Source organism: Leptinotarsa decemlineata, unplaced genomic scaffold (genome assembly GCF_025532065.1).
Source record: "Leptinotarsa decemlineata unplaced genomic scaffold, Ldec_3_MD MMD2_tig00026354_RagTag_RagTag, whole genome shotgun sequence".
Classification (NCBI taxonomy): Eukaryota; Metazoa; Arthropoda; class Insecta; order Coleoptera; family Chrysomelidae; genus Leptinotarsa; species Leptinotarsa decemlineata.
The window spans coordinates 5,783,957-5,800,395 of record NW_027412702.1 but is presented as its reverse complement, the minus strand read 5'-3'; the positions used below and the strand labels follow the sequence as shown (position 1 = coordinate 5,800,395).

At 40.0% G+C, this 16,439-nt stretch overlaps 1 protein-coding gene across 1 annotated transcript in view; it reads left to right on the top strand.

Moving 5' to 3' along the window:
- LOC111509206 (uncharacterized) overlaps nucleotides 1-14,284 on the top strand; it is a 47,836-nt gene extending 33,552 nt beyond the window's left edge. Inside the window, exons 4-12 of the mRNA XM_023164907.2 lie at nucleotides 1,764-2,181; nucleotides 2,236-7,801; nucleotides 9,626-9,705; nucleotides 9,764-10,041; nucleotides 11,784-12,047; nucleotides 12,153-12,307; nucleotides 12,494-12,762; nucleotides 12,870-13,021; nucleotides 13,681-14,284. Coding sequence (XP_023020675.2) covers nucleotides 1,764-2,181; nucleotides 2,236-7,801; nucleotides 9,626-9,705; nucleotides 9,764-10,041; nucleotides 11,784-12,047; nucleotides 12,153-12,307; nucleotides 12,494-12,762; nucleotides 12,870-13,021; nucleotides 13,681-13,890 — 7,392 coding nt within the window. The 3' untranslated portion in view covers nucleotides 13,891-14,284. The remainder of the gene's footprint in view (nucleotides 1-1,763; nucleotides 2,182-2,235; nucleotides 7,802-9,625; nucleotides 9,706-9,763; nucleotides 10,042-11,783; nucleotides 12,048-12,152; nucleotides 12,308-12,493; nucleotides 12,763-12,869; nucleotides 13,022-13,680) is intronic.
- The last annotated feature ends 2,155 nt before the right edge of the window (nucleotides 14,285-16,439 follow it).

The following is a 16,439-nucleotide window of genomic DNA, read 5'->3' as shown; positions in this document are numbered from 1 at the left end:
TCTATATTGTCCAGCGAAATACATTTGTGGTTTAGAAAACTGAGTATATAAAAAATCTTATTAACAAGTATCATTTGATAAATTTGTAATAGATTGTTTTCAATCATCGACCAGTTGAATAAAAATCAAATTATGTAATTACATTTTTTATTTCGTCTTTTATTGTTGGAATGACTTGTTGACAATTATAAAATCACCTTCATGTGACATTATCGATTACTGAATTCGAGATGGAACCAAATTATCGAAAATTGTCGCCGTCGATACACGAAGATAAATTATATCATACATCCAAAGAAAGTAGCACGTCTCCTTGCTGTGAACGCTGATGAACCAGCGAAAGTTTGGATCCTTTAATACATAATAAATAAAGGTCACAATGTTATTAATTTACATGGCAAATAAATAATGGAATTTGCACGAGTCTTGAACTGCGCACGAAATGCAAATCTCCCTCAACTCCAAATACAGAGAAGGCTTGACGAATAAGAAATTTCAAGCTATATTTTACGCTTTCTCCGTATTATAACCAAACTGGTGTTTTCAAGAATTCAGGAATGGTGAAATGAGATGAAATATTTGTGGGTGTTGGTTTACTATCGATATCGAGGTTGAGAAATCGGTAGAAACTTTATGTTAGAGGTGGCTAGGTTCACGTGGTACTAGGACCATACCCATATTTCATTCAACGTTTAACAATAACCGAAAAATGTTGATATCTCCAGAAAATTAGAAAAATTATTTCCAACGCCTATTCAAAATTCATTAACACGGATTGAATGGGAAAAATGTGGGAATATATCAAAGAAAGGAAGGAAGCAATCAATTCTAAAAGAAATAACTCTAGACATAGACATGTAGATCATGTTAAGAAGTAACTTTCAGATACGAACTGGAAAAAAATCCCTCCTGAAACAGCTATTTTCATATAAACATTGAATTACACGAAAAAAATTCTTACTATTTCAATTTCAAATAAAAAACAAAAACCCAACTAATGATATGGAGATAGGTACGTAAAAAATATTAGTATCTAGTTAATAGTGTTTACTACCTGTTTAAGTGAAAAATATCGAAACCTCAAAACGGTTTTGCATACCTACTATGAAATACAAGTTTGTTGACTACCATGTACAAATCTTCTCTATAAAACACGATTAATGATTGTGTAATGTTTGTCTTAACAATTATACCGATTCACCAAGGTAAAATACGTATTTTACCTTTGCGATGCGCTATAAATAAACATGCGAATGATCTCTTAAACATGTCGTAAGCCACAACAAAATCGAAAGGTGAAGCTAATGCATATTTTGAGGTTATCCACAACAGGTTTTTTTTTATTCGAATACTAGTCTGAACTTTTGACTCTTAGTTACGTTAGTTCAAAGGGTGAACTTAGATATATGTATGAAAATTCCGTAATTTCATTGCTAAATCTTTTAAAAGTTTTTTAGATTCATAAAGCCAAACGGGGTCTGCCTGTGGGAATAGGCATTGCTGATTTATGAGTATTGGTATACGTGGCCTTTACAATAACCAAATACAAATATTTTTCATGGTCATAAGAATGTACTGACATTCAACAATAAAGCAAAAAAGACAAACTGATATTTGTGATTTCAAAACTTGAGACTGTCATTAAAACAAATCTAATCGATCTCTTACTCTGAAAGTGGCTAGTGATATTCAAAATTTTCTTAAGAATCAGATAAAAAAAATGTATCAAACAACAAAACTGAAGTATTCTCTTTTATTTTCAGGTTGAGTACTGCGATATTAAAACCCAAGAATGTTGCCGTCTCCCTCGCTCAACAGTAGGATCTCATGACTTTGTCCTCGGTAAAACGGCTGTGAAATCAGCTTTTCCTACCAGCATTAATGATCTTTTGGATAAAGTAGAAAAGAAGTCTGAGAAAGGATCTTCTAAATTGTCGGGAAGGACAGGTTCTTCTTCGGGTCACATAAAAGTCCTCACCGATGATTCTTTGAGCATCAAACCACAAGTTTTCCATGCAGGAGAAAGCGGATCGAACTCGAATACAGCAAAACCTACACGAGATACGACAACCAGTGCTAATTCGATATTTCAGTCAACACCTGATTATAGTGATGTTCAGTTCGACAGCGATGTCAGGTTCTCCTCCACAATCAAGGGTCCTGCTTATCTCCCACCTTTCCGTGAGTATTTAGAATACAGCTGTAAATAACCTTGATTTATTAATTTATTTCCAGCTGACACAACTCCAACGATTTCAACGTACGAACCGTCCATTCCAACGACACCGTCGATAAGACCGTGCCCACCGGGTTCATATTTGACCTCTGCAAGGACATGTGAAACCCCTAAAGCCCCTTCTTGTCCATTTGGAACTGTCAGGAAACCAGACGGTAGTTGTCAAACACCGACTACTCCAGTACCATCGTGTCCATATGGTACAGCGAGAAAACCTGATGGAAGTTGTGAGCGAACCACTACACCTGAACCGTCCTGTCCATTTGGAACTATAAGAAAACCAGATGGGACTTGCGTGAGGCCCAGCACTCCTGCACCTCCTTGTCCGTTTGGTACGAAGAGACAACCTGACGGAAGTTGTCGACGGCCAACATGTCCATTTGGTACAATTACTAAACCAGATGGAACTTGTGAGAGTCCAAAACCAGTTCCTACTTGCCCATCTGGAACAGTGAAAAAACCGGATGGTAGTTGTGAAAGACCAACAACTCCAACTCCTTCTTGTCCATTCGGAACAATCAGAAAACCTGATGGTACTTGCGAAAGGCCTACTACCCCAGAACCAACCTGTCCATTTGGAACCATTAGAAAGCCAGACGGCAGCTGTGAACGACCAACGTCTCCATCACCATACTGTCCACCGGGAACGATCCGAAAACCAGATGGTGACTGCGAAAGGTCCGTAACTCCTATTCCATCGTGTCCAATTGGAACAATCAGAAATCCTGACGGAAGTTGTAGCAGACCAACCACTCCAAAACCAGCATGTCCATTCGGAACAATAAGACAACCTGATGGGAATTGTGAACGACCAATAACTTCTGTACCATCATGTCCATTTGGTACAGTGAGAAATCCAGATGGTAGCTGTGGAAGGCCAACTACCCCAACTCCTTCTTGTCCTTACGGAACTATCAGGAAACCAGATGGTAGCTGTCAAAGACCAGTTACGCCAACCCCATCTTGTCCTTTCGAAACAATCAGGAATCCAGACGGTAGCTGCAGCAGACCAACAACACCTGCTCCAACCTGTCCATTCGGAGTTATTAGAAAGCCTGACGGTAGCTGCGAAACACCTACCACTCCAGCAATAAATTGTCCCCCAGGGTGGATACAAAAGGCAGACGGTACGTGTGAAAGACCAATTACACCAACTCCATCCTGCCCATTTGGAACAATAAGAAATGCCGATGGAACTTGTGGAAGACCTACTACCCCAACTCCTTCTTGTCCATTTGGAACTATCAGAAAACCTGATGGTAGTTGCGTAACACCTACTACTCCAGTACCATCCTGTCCATTCGGAACGATCAGAAAACCAGATGGAAGATGTGAACGTCCAACGCCTTCTTGTCCATTTGGAACTATCAGAAAACCTGATGGTAGTTGTGAAACTTCTACTACCCCCAAACCATCCTGTCCTTTTGGAACTATCAGGGAACCAGACGGTAGTTGTGACCGCCCAACCTCTCCAGCACCTTATTGTCCATCAGGAACAGTGAGAAAACCAGATGGTACCTGTGAAAGACCAGTTACGCCAACCCCATCGTGTCCATTTGGAACCATTAGGAATCCTGACGGAAGTTGTAGAAGACCAACTACACCAGAACCATCTTGTCCTTTCGGAACGATCAGGCAACCAGATGGCAGTTGTAAACGTCCAACACCTTCTTGTCCATTTGGATCTATCAGAAAACCCGATGGTATCTGTGAAACTCCTACCACCCCTGAACCATCCTGTCCTTTTGGAACTATCAGGAAACCAGACGGTAGTTGTGAACGCCCAACCTCTCCAGCACCTTATTGTCCATCAGGAACGGTGAGAAAACCAGACGGTACCTGTGAAAGACCAGTTACACCAACCCCATCGTGTCCATTTGGAACAATCAGGAATCCTGACGGCAGTTGTAAAAGACCAACTACACCAGAACCATCTTGTCCTTTCGGAACGATCAGGCAACCAGATGGAAGTTGTGAACGTCCAACGCCTTCTTGTCCATTTGGATCTATCAGAAAACCTGATGGAAGCTGTGAAACTCCTACCACCCCTGAACCATCATGTCCTTTTGGAACTATCAGGAAACCAGACGGTAGTTGTGAACGCCCAACCTCTCCAGCACCTTATTGTCCATCAGGAACGGTGAGAAAACCAGATGGTACCTGTGAAAGACCAGCTACACCAACCCCATCGTGTCCGTTTGGAACAATTAGGAATCCTGACGGCAGTTGTAGAAGACCAACTACACCAGAACCATCTTGTCCTTTCGGAACGATCAGGCAACCAGATGGAAGTTGTCAACGTCCAACGCCTGCTTGTCCATTTGGAGCTATCAGAAAACCCGATGGTAGCTGTGAAACTCCTACCACGCCTGAACCATCCTGTCCTTTTGGAACTATCAGAAAACCAGATGGAAGTTGTGAACGCCCAACCTCTCCAGCACCTTATTGTCCATCAGGAACGGTGAGAAAACCAGATGGTACCTGTGAAAGACCAGTTACACCAACCCCATCGTGTCCATTTGGAACAATTAGGAATCCTGACGGAAGTTGTAGAAGACCAACTACACCAGAACCATCTTGTTCTTTCGGAACAATCAGGCAACCAGATGGCAGTTGTAAACGTCCAACGCCTTCTTGTCCATTTGGATCTATCAGAAAACCCGATGGTAGCTGTGAAACTCCTACCACGCCTGAACCATCCTGTCCTTTTGGAACTATCAGAAAACCAGACGGTAGTTGTGAACGCCCAACCTCTCCAGCACCTTATTGTCCATCAGGAATGGTGAGAAAACCAGACGGTACCTGTGAAAGACCAGTTACACCAACCCCATCGTGTCCATTTGGAACAATCAGGAATCCTGACGGCAGTTGTAGAAGACCAACTACACCAGAACCATCTTGTCCGTTCGGAACGATCAGGCAACCAGATGGCAGTTGTAAACGTCCAACGCCTGCTTGTCCATTTGGATCTATCAGAAAACCCGATGGTAGCTGTGAAACTACTACCACCCCTGAACCATCGTGTCCTTTTGGAACTATCAGAAAACCAGACGGTAGCTGTGAACGCCCAACCTCTCCAGCACCTTATTGTCCATCAGGAACGGTGAGAAAACCAGATGGTACCTGTGAAAGACCAGTTTCACCAACACCATCGTGTCCATTTGGAACAATCAGGAATCCTGATGGAAGTTGTAGAAGACCAACTACACCAGAACCATCTTGTCCGTTCGGAACGATCAGGCAACCAGATGGCAGTTGTAAACGTCCAACGCCTGCTTGTCCATTTGGATCTATCAGAAAACCCGATGGTAGCTGTGAAACTCCTACCACTCCTGAACCATCCTGTCCTTTTGGAACTATCAGAAAACCAGACGGTAGCTGTGAACGCCCAACCTCTCCAGCACCTTATTGTCCATCAGGAATGGTGAGAAAACCAGATGGTACCTGTGAAAGACCAGTTTCACCAACACCATCGTGTCCATTTGGAACAATCAGGAATCCTGACGGAAGTTGTAGAAGACCAACTACACCAGAACCATCTTGTCCGTTCGGAACGATCAGGCAACCAGATGGCAGTTGTAAACGTCCAACGCCTGCTTGTCCATTTGGATCTATCAAAAAAACGGATGGTAGCTGTGAAAGTCCTACTACCCCTGAACCATCATGTCCTTTTGGAACTATCAGAAAATCAGACGGTAGCTGTGAACGCCCAACCTCTCCAGCACCTTATTGTCCATCAGGAACGGTAAGGAAACCAGATGGTACCTGTGAAAGACCGGGTACACCAACTCCATCGTGCCCATTTGGAACGATCAGGATTTCTGACGGAAGTTGTAGAAGACCAACTACACCAGAGCCATCGTGTCCTTTCGGAACTGTCCGGAAACCAGATGGAAGTTGTGAACGTCCCACTCCTTCTTGTCCATTTGGATCCATCAGAAAACCCGATGGTAGCTGTGAAACTCCTACCACTCCTGAACCATCCTGTCCTTTTGGAACTATCAGAAAACCAGACGGTAGCTGTGAACGTCCAACCTCTCCAGCACCTTATTGTCCATCAGGAACAGTGAGAAAACCAGATGGTACCTGTGAAAGACCAGTTACACCAACCCCATCGTGTCCATTTGGAACAATTAGGAATCCTGACGGAAGTTGTAGAAGACCAACTACACCAGAACCATCTTGTCCGTTCGGAACGATCAGGCAACCAGATGGCAGTTGTAAACGTCCAACGCCTGCTTGTCCATTTGGATCTATCAGAAAACCCGATGGTAGTTGTGAAACTACTACCACCCCTGAACCATCCTGTCCTTTTGGAACTATCAAAAAACCAGACGGTAGCTGTGAACGCCCAACCTCTCCAGCACCTTATTGTCCATCAGGAACGGTGAAAAAACCAGATGGTACCTGTGAAAGACCAGTTACATCAACCCCATCGTGTCCATTTGGAACAATCAGGAATCCTGACGGAAGTTGTGGGAGACCAACTACACCAGAACCATCTTGTCCGTTCGGAACGATCAGGCAACCAGATGGCAGTTGTAAACGTCCAACGCCTGCTTGTCCATTTGGATCTATCAGAAAACCAGATGGTAGCTGTGAAAGTCCTACTACCCCTGAACCATCATGTCCTTTTGGAACTATCAGAAAATCAGACGGTAGCTGTGAACGCCCAACCTCTCCAGCACCTTATTGTCCATCAGGAACGGTAAGGAAACCAGATGGTACCTGTGACAGACCGGGTACACCAACTCCATCGTGCCCATTTGGAACAATCAGGATTTCTGACGGAAGTTGTAGAAGACCAACTACACCAGAGCCATCGTGTCCTTTCGGAACTATCCGGAAACCAGATGGAAGTTGTGAACGTCCCACTCCTTCCTGTCCATTCGGCGCCAATAGAAAACCTGACGGTAGTTGTGAGACCCCTACAACTGCGAAACCATCCTGTCCATTTGGAACTGTTAGAAAACCAGACGGTAGTTGTGGAAGACCTATCACATCAACTCCATCTTGTCCTTACGATACTATCAGGAGACCTGATGGTAGTTGTGAAAAGCCCACTACTCCTAAACCATCTTGTCCATTCGGAACGATCAGAAATCCAGACGGTAGTTGTAGAGGACCATCTACTCCAGCTACACCATGCCCGTTTGATACCATAAGAAAACCTGACGGTACTTGTGGAAAATCTGTTACTCCAGAACCAACCTGCCCATTCGGAACAATCAGAAAACCAGATGGAAGCTGTCAAAGGCCATCTACTTCCATTCCTTGCCCATTTGGAACTATCAAAAGACCCGACGGCAGTTGTGAAACTACAACTACTCCAGAACCACGTTGTCCGCAAGGCACAATCAGAAAACCAGATGGTAGCTGTGAAAAACCGGCACCTTCTTGTCCATTCGGAACCGTTATCAAACCAGATGGTACTTGTGAGAGACCTACTCCGAAAAAATGTCCCCCTGGAACTACTAAAACGCCGTTTGGTACTTGCGAACGATTGACTACCACAACACCATCAACAACGAATAGAGAATATCTGCCGCCTGTGAGCTCAACGAAGTATGTACCAACTGTTACTCAAAAACCATATCAACCATCAGTAACACCTGGAAAACCATTCCAAACTTCGGTCACAACACAAAAACCACCTGTTACACCATCTATTCCATATCAAACATCAATAACACCTTCAAAACCATTCCATCCATTCGTTACTCCACAAAAACAAACCACTAAACCGTATCAACCATTGATAATAACACAAAGGCCGTATCAAACTTCTAGGCCCTCGCCATTTAAACCTTTAAAATCATCATTAAAATCATCATGTGATCCTGGACAAATATTGTCCTCCTCTGGTTCCTGTTTGTACCCCTCAAAACCCAAACCTACGTGTGCCCCTGGGCAGGAACTTGGACCAGCTGGATTCCCGTGTGAATATCGTAAAACAACAAGACCAGTTTTTCCCACGATTCCTCCGTCGTCTTGTAGTCCAGGACAAATATTAACCACTTCAGGAGCATGTATATATCCCGGACAAACAACCCCAAAGCCCCCCCCTTGTAACCCTGGACAAGTTTTTTCCCCATTTGGTACTTGTATTTACCGAACAGAAACTAAACCATCTTGTAAGTCAAATCAAATTATTACACTTTCCGGGCGGAGATGTGAGTACCCAAAAACTCTCAAACCATCGTTTCCTATTATATCTACCTCTACAACAAGACCCTGTAGTCCTGGACAAACACTGATTCCGTCGGGTGCTTGCATATATCCTTCGCAAACTACTCCACGGCCCCTACTTGCATGTGGTCCAGGTCAAATTCCATCTTCCACTGGAATCTGTTACTATCCCCAACAAACAACATTGAAGCCAAAACTAGAACCTATTTGTAATATAGGTCAGATTTTGTCCCCTACTGGTGTTTGTATATATCCACCAAAACCTACCCCTAAAACAACAACAAACACTCGTCCAACTTGCGCTCCAGGACAAATAATTTCTCTTTCTGGATTTGGATGTGAATATCCTCGTTTCCCCAAACCTACGTTCCCAGTGGTAACGAAACCACATAACCCCAAACCATCTTGTGGACCTGGTAAAAAAATATCACCCTCAGGTATTTGCATATACCCATCGTCTTCCCCAAAACCTTCTTGCCGCTCAGGACAAGTTTTAACCCCTTCTGGTACTTGTGTGTATCCTACACATCCGACCCTACGACCAACACCTAGCCTTAAACCATCGTGTGAACCTGGTCAAGTATTATCTACTTCCGGGTTGTGTACATATCCTTACTCTCCTTCAAGACCGCAATCTCCTTGTCATCCTGGACAAGTTTCAACACCATCAGGAACTTGTGTTTATTTAACACAGCCAACAGAACCAACAAGGCCGAAACCATTTTGTAGGCCAGGGCAAGTTCTTTCTGCTACAGGAGTATGTATTTATCCGTCAGGGACAACTCCTAAACCAACTCCAAAACAGTGTCCACCGGGATCAAAACCATCTGCTTTTGGTATAGGATGTGAATATCCGAGACCAACAACTACAGAAATTTCGACAGGTTATTATTATCCAAAACCCACCAGACCTTTTGAACTAAAACAGCAATGCCTCTTTGGAACTAGACTTAGTCCTTCGGGAACCTGTGAAAAATCTTCAATATCCACAACCACTCCTGGTAATCCGAGTCAAGCTCCAATCTGCCCAGAAGGTACAACCAGAACGTCCTCGGGTGAATGTCAACTGAAACTCCTATGCCCTCCTGGCACTTCACCTTCATCACTTGGCACATGCACATATCCTTTATCAATAACAGACCGACCTTCTGAAACAAGCACCCAAATTATTCCATCTTATCCCTCTAAAAAACCTTACAGGCCTTCCACGATAGACGATGGATACCACTACGACAAGCCCCATCCAACATTTTCGTATCCAACGACAGAGCATGAACAGGGTGAGTGTAGTGTTAGACGAAAACTAGGGCATCGGATCTAATATTCAATATTTTTCAGGAATAGAGTCGAGCATAAACAACGTGATTTCAGTAGAGAGACCTGAAGGCCCGGATAATACGGGAGATTCGGCAAATACTGATAATGTATTTGTTCAAACCACTAGGAGACCAGAAAATGTGCCTTCATACAAGAGAGAAGATATCAATTCTGCACCAGCGGGTTGTGCAGCTGCTCTGAAATGTGTACAGGAAATTTATTGTACTGCAGAAGGTGTGGTTTCTCCCGTTCCGGTTGTTCTCACCAAAGAACAAGAATTACTCAGAGCTCCAACCACAGTAAGCGTGAATTAATTAACCGGATACAAACTAAGTCATCTAAAACATAAAAAAAACATGAATTAGTCATACCTTTTATGTCAGATTAGGTTAGAATAATAGAGAATGGGTTTCTTGGATCCTCCACTGTTTAATAAGGTTAATAGCTTTTCAGACTCGTCCGAATATATCCAGCATTTCAACTAAAACCAATAATTTATGATCTGTAAGTCAGATGGCGATAGTGAAACTGTCGAAAACTATAAGTCTGAGACGTTCTGTAGTGGGGCATGTACGAAGTTTGTGCTCTGATTCTTCAGCTTCCAAATAAAGACGAGATACACTGTTTTCCGACAGTCCAAGTCTATCCATATCCAAGTACATTCATATGATGATTCTGACGACAACGATCTGTATGTAAGTCTGGTGTCAGCTAACATACTTCGAAGAATGTGTCTTTAAACCGGCCAATTCTGGTAGATTTTTCAGAAATTTGAAACTCATTTTGCAGTATAGGTATACAGCGTTTTGTTCGATGAAGCCTAGATGGATGCAGGTTCAATGAAACCACTTGCAGGCCAGTGGGTGTAGGAATGCAGATCAGACAGTTTATTAGGGTTCCCTATTAAAGGATCTTTATTGGGAGTTCAGTACCAACTTGGACATTGTTGCTCAGTGAGAATCGAGCCGCTTGGTTATCCGAAAATATTGTTATTGATTTATGTGTACACCATCTGCACCAGAATCTGAATTTTGTAATCCATCTGTGAACCAACAACGATTTGCTCTTAGTATTCACTCCTACCAAAAAACTAGTCCTAACTACTCGGGATAAGAACTGTACAAGGCAAGTCGTAGTTAACTACGTACGTTAACTAACTACTCATCAAATCAAAGGTCATTTCCAGAATGCTGTCACTTTCGGTGTCGCCTCGTAATCATGATCCGCATAAATCTATTTTGTATCACTGACAATGTCCACAATTCTGTAAGTTATTCAGCCTCTCCCTCTTCAGAAAGAATGAAGATGAGGTAGGTCTAGAGGGATTTCCATGGCAGATGATGGTATGGTGCTGATTGCACAAGACAGCCAGGCAAGCCTGTCACTTTTATCTTTTTGTGCATAGTATTTATTCCCCCATGGTATGGTTTTTTCTCTTTTATTCTTACGGTTTTTCTAATCCGGTGATGAAATATATGTTTGGATTCGACCGAATATCATCAACAAGAAATCCAATTTTTACTAGAAAATGTTGAAAGGTTTTGTTAGCTAGCTATGTCTTATGTTAACTGGAGACAAAATTAGATTGATAAACCTGATCACAATGTACCAGATAGATAATCAGTATCAAAACTTTCTGTGATTACTGAGAATATTGATGGGTTGAAAATGATCAAGGTAATTAGTAACAAGATTCGCAAAATACAATTCGCACTAGTATTTCTAAAGGGACACAACTCAAAAATCAATATGAAAAAAATCGATAAATATTTCTTTATCGATCATATAAACTGTATCAAGTTGATACAGTATCATCTGAACTATATCAAGTTGATACAGTTTGGATGTTAATACAACTTGATACAGTTAATACAACTTGATACAGAAATATTTACCAATTTTTTCATAGTCTCAACTCAAATATACCGATTTTTGAGTTGTGGCATTTTAGAAATACTAGTGCGAATTATTAAATACTTCTCTGGAGCTAGGTAGATGAAATAAATTGAAAAATCACTCAAATTAATTTAAATTTTCTTAGGTTTGCAAAGATTTGGAGAGCGGTATAACTGGTAAGTGTTGCCGAGATCCCAACTACAAGGATCCGTGGCCTTCTGCGAATTTGGTTGATGGTTTCGACGATGGGCAGTATAAGGAAGACAACTTCTACGGTCAACACGAACTTGGTAGTAATAGACTAGTAAGAGCGTCAAACAGTACCAGAAGGGTTAGAAGACCAGCCAGAAACTCGGCATATGAGCAAAATACACAATCTAGTCAACCAACTTGCGGAGAAAGACATTTGGTAAGTGTATCCTACACACTATTGAGTTTCTAGCTGACCATTGTTCGAACTAGCAGATCAAGAAGATCAAGTATTATCCCTTTTCAATGGTTGTTTTTGTTCTAGAATACTAAACCTCCCGGGTCAGGACCTTTAGATGCTAATTTTGCAGAATATCCTTGGCAAGCCATGATTTTGCGTGATTCGAACCGTAGTTTGCTCTGTGGTGGAGCTATAATTGGAAGGGATGCTGTTTTGACTGCTGCTCACTGTGTCGAAGGGTAAAAACAACATATTTGTGAATAGCATGTTCTGATACCTTTCTTTGCGCACCCTATCGTATATAGATAGGGCTATAATCATCCAGATTATTTGAATTTTGATGAAAAAATATCTAACTAGAAATTGAAACTCAACTTGTGTCAAACCAAACACTTTTTAAATATGACTCGACTTGAATTTTTTAGCCTCCAAACATCAGACGTCCTAATCAAGGGTGGCGAGTGGAAGTTGGGAATTGATGAGGAACCTTTACCATTCCAAATAGTCAAGGTAGCTGCTATCATCAGGCATCCAGATTACAAATTTGGTTCGTATCAGAACGACATGGCTGTGTTAAAGTTGACTGAGAAGTTGAGGGTAACCAAAAACGTTGGTACAATATGTCTGCCAGAACCAAATACGGTTTCGACAGCCAATTGCAAAGTTACTGGATGGGGAAAAAGAATCTTACAATGTAAGTATATGTTAAGTTTCTTTAGAGTTTTCCGGACTTTCTCTGTCTTCACCGAGTACAGCACTGAGCAAGATTTTGTTAATAAATATGGAATGTTTTGCTTTTAGTGCATGCAAAAGGAGCCATAATGCATCATATTGACGTTAAAATCATGGACCCTCAACAATGTCAGCAAACTCTGAGTGAAAGATTCCAAGATTCTGTACAACACTATAGTTCAAATACTCTTTGTGGATATTCTGACATCGACCAGTGCAAGGTGAGATGGTGTAACAAATCTGTATGAAACATTTCATTAGAGAAAAGTAACAGATAACTACTAGACCGATTTCCAGGTGATGGAAGAAGAAGTCAGGAGTCTCAAACATGTACCTAGCTAGATATATCTAAATTTAATATTTTCCATACATTCATTTTTTTTCACTCATTTATTCCAATAATCACTCTCATGAACAGAACAGCATCTTAACAGAGAAGGTTAAGAGGACTCATTGCAGTGCTCAGGTTGAACATGAGAGCAAGATACTACTAGTCTAATAAGAAAGAATGTCTTGATACGAAATTTTAAGTACTAAACTTTCCTTGCAGTGAATATTTTAATGAATTTTGGTAATATGCTGCTGAAATTATTGCAATTTGAATTATCACATTCTGTGCTCGGAATCGCACGTTAAAAGATAACACCTCGATAATCCTTAGCTCACACACTTATGATGATTGTCGTCCGTAGGGATGACAGCTGGTTAACGAAAAAACGGATTTCAGTAGAATTTTTTATCAGATTAGCACAAAGACTCCTGAAGCATCACCTTGAAATCAGTTAGTGTGATAGTATCAATTCTTCATACTGAAAGAAACATTCCGAATAGAACATAAGTGCAAATATATTATTCAACTCAATTTTTAATTGTTTTTCAGGTTGACTATGGAAGCGCACTAGCATGTGCCAATGATCAAGGACAATATTCTCTTTCCGGTATATTCTCTTGGGACACTGGATGCAAGCAAGAAGGACAAATAGGAGGTTACGTCGCACCTGATGTAGAATGGATCCAGAGAACGTTGACCAAATCATTGAAGGAATTGAGAAAGTTAGACAGAGAATATTTGCTCAGTAATTCAAACTAAAAGGGTACATTTCCAAATATGAAAATTTGGATTAGATGAAGTAAACTGTTAAAAACTCACTGCTGTAAATTTTTTATATTGTACATATTAAGGTAAAAAGTGTGATACATGATAATACTGCAGATTTAATTTATTTAAGATGTTCGTAGAATGCCAGTTATTCTTGTATATTTTTTGTATTATTTAATTTTAACAAAAACTGCCATATCCTTTATTCCTTTGTAAAATTTCTTTGAAGAATATTAAAGGAAGAATATGCGTATAAAAATAAAATATGCATATAAAAGCAAATTACTACTAATTTTTTTTTGTTATTCAATTGTTCAAAAGTTATGATGATTTATTGAAATAATGCTCGTAATTATATTCCATAATAAAAATGTTATGTCCGAAACCTTTGTTTCTTATCTGTTCTATCAATTGTCCACTTTGTCAAGTAGATAGCAGGGCTTTCAAAAAGTGATAAAAACATTATTATAGAAAAAAGTTCTCAATGTAGGTGATGAGTTTAATTGCATAATAACGCAACGTTATCATTTACAACTTCAGTGAGAGACGTTGAAATTAATTTTTCGGAAAACTCGTGGGAAATGCTCTTATATTGAAACACAATGTTAACAACTTCTTCTCCATATAATACTTCTTGTTTTTTCCCAAGTATGACCTTTACACTTCATTAATGATAATCTGGATTGAAATTCGATGAGGCTCAATCAGGAAAATCCGGATATTCTCAATCTGCCTTATCGAAACTATTCTAAAATTTTTATGTTGACAACAGTATTCACAACGTTGATTTCATAGAACCACTCAATTCATCGTTCAATCGATGATACCATCAAAGAGGCAAAATTTGATGTACTCGTATGGGAAAATACAATTTTCGATGTGGAATATTTTTGTCCTGCCGTCGTGTCAACTATCTTGGGGATGAAATGGAATCGTCTATTTGATGAAAAATTTAAAATGGTTCGGTAACTTTAGAAAAAAGATTTTCAAGCCCTATTTCACTATTTCTGAAACTCATTTTACAAAAAATCTGAATTTTGAATATTATCTGGGATGTGGCTATTTCAGAAGATGTTGAAAATGTATTCATGGATTGGATCTAAGGTTTGAACATTTCATCGCAACTCAAATTTCCTCGACGTCTATCAAAAACGAATTACTTGAATCCGGATACCTGGAGTACAAACATGTTTGCAGACGCTTTGTTCTCCAAACAAAAAATGGTATTTCTTATATTTAACTCATTCAAGCCAAGTCCAAGGTTTCTTATATCAAGGAAGTATCGATACTCAGGTTACAATTGACCGCGGCAAGTATTGAAGCTAGGTTTATATCTTCAGTTTTGAAAACTCTTGAACAAAGGTCATAGTACCTATGTTCTGTTGGTCTGACTCAAGTACAGTTTTATCTTAGATCAGACAGGAAGATTGATGAAAACCATTTGTATGAAAACAGAACATGAAATAAAATTATAAACGTGAATAGAAGATTGGTATTTTGTTCCTGGACAAATGATTCCTGCAGATTTACCTCTCAGAGATTGCAAACCACCCAAACCATCTACTAAATTCAAGTCGTTAGCGGGTCCATTTAGTTATTGATCCAAAAAGTGAATAGACTTCTCAAAATTTTCAAGTGGAAGAGGATTCAATAATTGGAAAGAGAAAAGGTTATATCATCAGTCTATTCTAAGGAAAAATATTCTGGTACTATCGATACTTTTGAAAATACAAGCAGATCGTGAATCTTATTGGTTGGTTCAGAAGATTCATTCATAATTAGCACAGTAGACAGAAAATATAGGGTGATAAACTGACTTTGGCAGAAATAAAAAACGTAGAGGAAGTAGATGTCAAGTTGGTTCAGTAAAAGGTTTTCCATGATACTGATGATAACAACCATACAATGGCAGTTTATTAAGGTTGAAAAAAAATTGAATGTCATAATATTCATTATTCTCTCCAGCCTATAATTTTGCCATCGTGTCATCTTGTTATTGGATTAATCCTAAAATGTCACATTGAGGACTATATGCAAGGGCTCCATAAGTTCATTAGTGGAAGAGAAAAACGTCAGTTGTATATAGTGACAATGACATAAACATTGTAGGAACTGAAAAGGCGTTTGGGTGTATAGACTAGAAACATTTTTTCGAATATAGTGATGTGCATCAAATTTTATGGAAATTCAATCCACATACCGCAGCTTAGTGGGACTGTTGGTGTGAATTCAACTGCTGGATCACCTTTTGAAACTTTGGGAAGGGTAGTTTCCCAAACTCGCTCAATGTTTCTTCAAAAAATCGCATTTTATTGGAATTCCGAAGATTAAAAATGCTTAGAATAAAAACTTCATCTTTAAGAATTAGTACAACGAAATTCATCAAAAATAATGACAAAAGAAATAAGTAACAATGAACTACTGGAATCTTCAAAACTTGATGAAAGAAAAAATGAACAAAGTAAAGAGGAATTGAGGCAGAAAACTTAAAATGAAGAACTGAGAATCAAACACTATAATAGATATTGATAATTACTAAC